Source organism: Xiphophorus maculatus, chromosome 1 (assembly GCF_002775205.1).
Source record: "Xiphophorus maculatus strain JP 163 A chromosome 1, X_maculatus-5.0-male, whole genome shotgun sequence".
In the NCBI taxonomy this organism is placed as follows: domain Eukaryota; kingdom Metazoa; phylum Chordata; class Actinopteri; order Cyprinodontiformes; family Poeciliidae; genus Xiphophorus; species Xiphophorus maculatus.
In genome coordinates, this window is record NC_036443.1 from 5,696,567 (window position 1) to 5,703,745 (window position 7,179).

General features: G+C 42.5%; 1 protein-coding gene across 1 annotated transcript; it reads right to left on the reverse strand.

Moving 5' to 3' along the window:
* Positions 1-1,856: 1,856 nt before the first annotated feature.
* On the reverse strand, positions 1,857-7,140 carry icmt (isoprenylcysteine carboxyl methyltransferase). Its single transcript, XM_005804843.2, has 5 exons — positions 6,909-7,140; positions 5,306-5,394; positions 4,764-4,933; positions 4,125-4,342; positions 1,857-2,655 (listed from the first exon to the last, which is right to left on the reverse strand). Exons 1-5 carry the CDS (start codon positions 7,125-7,127, stop codon positions 2,476-2,478), a joined length of 876 nt encoding a protein of 291 aa, XP_005804900.1. The 5' UTR covers positions 7,128-7,140; the 3' UTR covers positions 1,857-2,475.
* Positions 7,141-7,179: the final 39 nt, after the last annotated feature.

Sequence of the window (7,179 nt, forward strand, 5' to 3'; positions counted from 1 at the left end):
AGCACAACAACTTGTCAGTGAGCTTTCAGAGCATGTAATGCGATATGAAATATAAAGTTTGAGTAGCAGCAGTCAAGGTAAGAAGAGATTTTTGACCAAATTATTTCTATATTAAACTCAGAAGAATGACAAGGGCATACACTTGGTTTCAATCATGGATATACAGTACAGACCAAAAGTTTGGACACACCTTCTAATTCAATGGGTTTTCTTTATTTCCATGACTATTTATAAGGCAAGAAATCCCACTTATTAACCTGACAGGGCAACACCTATTAAGTGAAAACCATTTCAGGTGACAACCTCTTGAAGCTCATCAAGAAAATTCAGAGTGTGTGCAAAGCAGTAATCACAGCAACAGGTTGCTACTTTGAAGAAACTAGAATATAAGGGCTATTTTCAGTTGTTTTACACTTTTTTATTTAGTGCATATTTCCACATGTGTTATTCATAGTTTTGATGCCTTCAGTGTGAATCTACAATGTCAATAATCATGAAAATAAAGGAAACTCATTGAATTAAAAGGTGTGTCCAAACCTTTGGTCTGTACTGTATATATATATATATATATGTTTTATTGAATTGGAACACACTTGATTGAAGAAGATGGCCCGTAAACCTTTGTATGTATTGAACATTATTTTTTTTTGGGAGGCAGCATTTTTCAACGGGGTCATGGCCCCCTCTGGGCGCCACTGCATACCCGGCAGCTGAAATTTAACGAGTTTAGCAGGACCACGTGGCAACGCGTCACCACCGGAGTCACAGTAGACCTTCTACCAGCCTCAGAGTGGCCCCGTCCGTCCTTTAATATAGTCGCGGTTTCAGAATTATAAACCGTGAAGGGAAGACTTTATTATGAAACACAAAGTGTGGAGATCAAGACTTCAGTGCAATGTCCTGACCGCAACATTCCTTCCCACTGCGATGCGCCACGCATACATCTAAACATCTTCCGCATAATACTTTGGTCTGTTTGTGGTTTGTACAGAGATGCGCAAGCTATTCATGGAAATGTGTGAGAATTATTGGGACAACTTTGGAACTCACTGCGCTTCCAACATGAGGATCTAGGAGTTCTTAGAGGACGTCCGAGTTTGTGCTACAGTTGTTATAAATCATTGATTTAAAAAAAAAAAAAACCTGCTTAAATATTAAACAGTATGACAAGTCATCATGCCTGGTGACTCCAAATGACGCTAAGTGATGCTAACGAACGCGAGGGGACACCACAAGATGAGCACACATCTGGAAAACAAAATGGATGAAAAAGCAGCCACTACCAAAGCAAAACCCTGAGCACCAGAAGATTCCCCAGACCCAAATCTGCCACACTTACAGCTTCACCCATTACAGAACAGAACCAGAGGCTCACCATGCTACGCTCTTCTACAGTTTTAGAGAAAAAAACAAAGTTCAGGTGTCTTATGTTGCGTAATGTTTTAAATATCAAAGGACACCTGCTCGGCTAAACAGTACATGTAATGTGATATTGCGGCGTCTCATTGAGAGAGAGAAAAAAAGAAGTAAAAATCTACAGAAACATTTACATTTAGGCCTCTCAAAAGTGGAGGTCAATTTTCTCCTGCTGGTTCCTTTTCTATCCCTGCTTCAGGCAGTTCTTATTTTAATTCATCTCTCCCTGTCTAGAAAATACCAGGAGATGAAAGAAAAGCAGGAGGTGATCACAGGAGAGGGTGACTATCTTCTACCTCCTCCCAGCCAGACTGTCAGAACCAGGTCCAGATACCAACCAACAGACTGTCTGTGGTTGGTATCTGGACCTGGTTCTCCTTTCTGGAGAGAAGGTTTCATTGTTTCTGCAGACGTAGAACAAAATGCTCAAAATGAGAAAGTGCACATGAGAAAACATGGCTTTTATAGAAATATTCCCATTTTGATGCTAACCAGGTGACAGAACATGTCACGTGTTTTACGACCTTAAGAGAGTGGGGTCAGGATTAAATTTGGATATTGATTTTATGGTGAGTAAGTAAGCAGTAGATGTAGAAATAAAGGCAGTAGAAGATTTAGACTGCATCAACATGTCCTCCATTTAAATGCTTCTGATTGGGAAAAGCCTTTCGTGTGTCCCTCCACATAATGTTGTTCATTTTCTGTGAAACATCTCTAATACATGAAGTCAACTCTGGCATGTGATGCTGAAGGGTCCGGGCAAAGCAGCCAGCAGATGAGTGGAAACATATCGCCGTGGTGACAGCATGCAGACAGAAACAGGCGAGAGTGGGAATGTGTGTACAGCCGAGGTTCTCTGTTCATATACTGGATGTTGGTAGAAAAACAGCAGCCCAGCTGCCGTCACTCTGCCTCTGCTGGTGCTGCAGGCTCTCAGCCGGGGGCCGGGACTTCACCTCGAGGGGGCGGCAGCTGCTGCAGCAGACCACACGTCGCCACCAGGTCTGACCTGCTATGGAGCTTGCAGTCTGTTGGGCTTGGTGTCCAGGTCTAGGGGGACTAGTTGACCCGGATGCCAGAGATGAAGGGCAGCCCGGTGGGGACCTTCCTCTTGTACTCCACGTAGTCCTCGGCAAAGAAATGGATGAGCGAGAGCTCCTCCTCCTCTATCCGCTCCCGGAAGAAGCGCCAGCTGGCTATCGTGTAGCCCAGGATGCAGACCGGGTTGCACAGCAGGACCTGCAGGAACGGACACTCATCAGCGAACAACACAACATGGCAGCGAACTAACAAAGAGGGCCGGCCTGGGCAATATGAATGAGAAACGCATCACTATATAAGCATTTCATATCAGGTGGTATTGATAATCATTCATTAGTTTTTTTGAATTACTGCCAGACCAGTTCAATTCAGTTTCCTCTCCAGCGGTTCTCCTTCCACTCCGAGTCGTTGCTGTTTATTTTGAAGCAGTTACGAGTCACAGTGGTTAAACATAAAACTGCTGCTGCACTAGTTACTCAGCAGGCTGTTGCTAGGTAACCAAAGAGTGAGAGAGCTAGTTGGTGGCACCCATCCCAATTGTCCAACCGTCATTTATACTGCAAGAAAAATAGACGGCCGCGGTCCACAGAAAAGAAAAGTAATACCTCGCCTCACCCACCCCAGAATATTAAGTCAATAAATCCAAATTCCTTTTAAAAAAAAAGTTTTTTCTTCAGCTCTAGTGTTTTCTATTTAGTAGTTCTCAGACAGAAAAGTGGGTTATGAGAGGGGGAAGACGTGCGGCAAAGTTCTTCAGGCTGGGGATCAAACTTGTGACGGCTGTGTAGAAGACTAAGGCCTCCATTCATGGGTCACGCTTTGGCCCTGCGCCGCTACAGCACCAGAGTGCTAATTATGTCAATTAGCAATTAGATAGCCAAGTGGGATAATTAACCATCTCAATTATATGAGATAGCTAATTTTATTATCTAATTGGAAATAACTAAGGATTTTTTTTTATTATTTGTCAACTTAAATATCTCTTTTAAGCCAAGGAAGTGGTTCTGGGGCCATAAATACTTCATTTTTGTAGCAGTTCTACTCAGCTAACACCTTTCTTCTGTCAAGGTCTAGAGTTGCCAATTTGAAAAATCATTTGTTGCAATCCATTTCTTATGTATTTATATTAAAACATCTGCACAATGGCAGTAAAGTGGAATTTACTTTCTTCTTTGTTGCATATACTTGGCCTATAAATCTGAAAAAACTCCCTGTATGACTGCAAAGTTGCTTTAAGAAGGAGGTTTTCTATTTGGGGTAAAGACTTTGGACTCCGAGATCTCAAACCCAATCCTGATTTTGGAAATACACTGGTGTTTAACACTGGTTAAACTGGTGTCTAACCAGTGTATTCCCAAGCTCAGTGTGTCCAGACTAACTGTCATTTATCACCCTCGGTCCTGTTTAGGGCTCAGTTAAATATTTCTCAAGAGACCAGTCAAAGTGGAGTCATGTCTAAAGGCTTTATGTTGGAATGCTGTAGATGTTCTGGTAACTTTTCATAAATCCTGAATATTAAGAGATTAGACATTGAAAGCTATGAGACATGACAGAGATGGATGAGGACCAGTGAGGAGCAACAGCTGGTAAATGACTGGACCTATTGAAGTGGTTGGTCATAAAGTGAAGTTTGCATCAACACTAAAGAGCAGCATGAATTGTGTCACCTGAGTTCCTATGCTCCAGTAGAACCAGCCTACGTAGGACGGGTGTCTGAAGTAGGCGTAGACCCCGCTGGTGACCAGAACGTGGCTCTGGGCTTTCTCATTCTGGACAATGTGGTTAAAGTTGGAGCCGGCCGTCAACATGGCAGCCTTCCGCAGGCCCTCGCCACACAGCACCATGACTAGTCCAACCAAGCTGACCCAGTTTAGATGCTTCAGCTCTATGGCAGGAGACAGAGGTCAAGAGACAGGAACAGCACATAAATGTTTTGGAAAAATCTAATAAAGATGTAGGCAAAACATTAGCATCTAATTCACTGACTGGAGGGATGACCTTTTTATTTTGGTTTTGGTTGTTTTATTTGGAATATTTAAAATATCGTCCAGTTTCAATGTAAAGTGTTCTTTACAAAACGATAAGTGTGTTCGTGTTTGGGAGAGCAAACTTGCATTATGTTCCCATCATCTACATATTGATTGAAAATGGTCTCAAAACAACATTATAATTTATTAGCCCCAGTGATGTTATTTAAAGCAAGCTCATCTTATTCTACTTTGGAAACTCAAACATCCTGTTAATAAAAGCCACATACAAGCCAACAGCTGTTAGCTCACAGAGCAAAAACCTGCAGGCAGCGGCACCTGGAACAGTGAGCTTCTCCACGGTGAACTCCAGCCATGACGACATGGCGGCCAGCGTGTACTCCAGGCTGTGGTTGAGCAGGAACGAGTCCAGCGACAGGCTGCGAGGGTTGATGACGGCGGTCACCAGGTATTCAGAGTAATGGAAGAACGAAAGGGAGCACATGTACCTGGAGGAAGACGCATTTAACATGTTACAACTTGTCTGCCTCACAAAGGATCCAACCCCACACCCCACCCTTAAACCTCTGACAACTTGTGGTGGAATAATCTGCTGAAACATCAGGATTTAATAGTGGGAGTTTCATCAATGTAATTCAGAACCAAAAGTTTAACAAAGTGACAGCATCAAGGGCAATGGCTGCCCATCGAATAAAGAGATAATGTATGGGACTCAAATAATGTTAATATGACCCAAGCCATATTTCACTAATCAATATATTAACCAGCCCTTTAGTAAACCCTCGTGGTGATAAAGACAGCTGAAAGACCTTTTTTATTGACAAAAAACCAAACAGACAAACAATACAGTTCATACATACCAGCCAAAATGTGTCCAAGTGGTGTCAGAGAAGCTAATGATTAGGCCACAGCCAAACGTAACTCCCAGGAAGCAGGCTCTCACAGCAACCTGCAACAGGCCACGACATTAACATCAGACCGTTCTGTTCTCATGGAGAGGATTAGCTGGAGCTAACATGTCCTATAAAAAGAGTCTGTAAACTCCATAAACACTATCTAATAGTGTTTACTGTAGTATAGTATACATATCGTTTATATAGTATTAGATAAACACAATATAATAGTGTTTCTGGCGTTTACAGAGGAGCGGCAAAAGCAAAGAAGGTGGATTAGCAAAGCTTGATAACTTATGGCGTCATCATATGTTAATGTTGGATATTGTGGATATTGAGCTGTTAGCATGAGCGTCATACAACAACAGTCTTCAGTCAGAGGCTTCTGCAGATTTGTAGGAAGACTGACTGCCACTGGAGATCCTTGGCAACACTGTCCAAAATAACTCTTTCAAGATACTTGTACGATATGAGTTGCGACAACATTTAATTTCCCTTTGGGATAAAGTATTTTTTTAGCTGAATTTGAACTGAAGACAAGTATAATGGCCTAAAATGATGAAGGAAAAAATCTGAGCAAATGCAGAAATCCTTAAGATCTTTGTTGATTAATGACGTCGAGAAAATTTAAGTATGGAGCTTCTGAGATGCCACCAGTGAAAGCTTTACTGATCTATGCTTAACGTGAGGCTCCATGGTGCACTGCTGTGAACTGAACTGATGGACTGACATCCACAGGAACAATTCATGTTGTGGGGAATTTAGTTCCTAAACCTTTATTCTTCCTCCTGCAGAACATAAGGGCATAAATGCAACAAGAAGGATAAAGTACCCCAGGGTACCAACTCCTGCTAAACATTACCACCAGAGTTACTGGGAATCCATTTCTTAACGATTCATTACACAGATTGAAGGGATCGGGGTCAAGCAGCCTCCAGAGCTGTTTGGACTTTGGAGCAGTGAAAACAGGTGATGTTGGGATCAACAGGGTGAGAAGGAGTCATTTTGTCCCCCAGTCCAGCTAAATAAAACCCTTTCGGAGCCACTAAAGATACCAGACTTTTTGGAAAAAGACCAACTATAATCTCTGATAAATATGCACTAAAGAACACGTGTCATTTTTAAAGAAACACTATTTAATTTCTGTTTAAAAGTTAAAAAAAAAAAAAAAAAAAAAAACCATTCTTGCATACTCCAGGGTTAGTCTGGGTGGGTGGAACAGTTCAACAAAGTTACGAACACGACTGAGTTCTTCAGCAATGGCACGTCTGAGCTTCCGTACAGCTTCATATGTGAAAGTAAAACAAGATGTTGCTAATGTGCCACTTCAGCGCTATGTCCGGAGCTTCTATGCTTAGCTAGGCAACACCAGCTGTCTTCTGGATTCGTCTAATCAGATTATCTGCACCGAGTTGAAGCTGGGGGGTTTGCTAATCCTGCTCTCAGGCTGAAACAGAGAATGAAATTCTCTGCTCGTCCCAGCAGCAGACTGAAGAGCAGGAAACATTTTAAACACAAGCAGTGGTCTGTTGGTCAAATTTACGGGATGTAGAGCATCGTATGTGCTTACCTTATACACTGGTCCTCTGTATATGACAAGCAAAAGGCCGTTAATCGCCGCAATGTGGACACAAATTGCAATTTTCCCGGGAGTTTCTGTCAGATAATCAAAGACCCAGTCCAGGTGTCCGAACCAGGTCCGAATGAGCGGGATGAGAACGACGCTGAGGCCTAAAAGAAAGCTTTTTATACTCACTCTGCCTTCTAGCACCAACTTACTGCCTGCCATGTTGGAAGTACCGGGATGTGCCAAAACAAGTCTCGCGAGGTCTCGAGGTTGT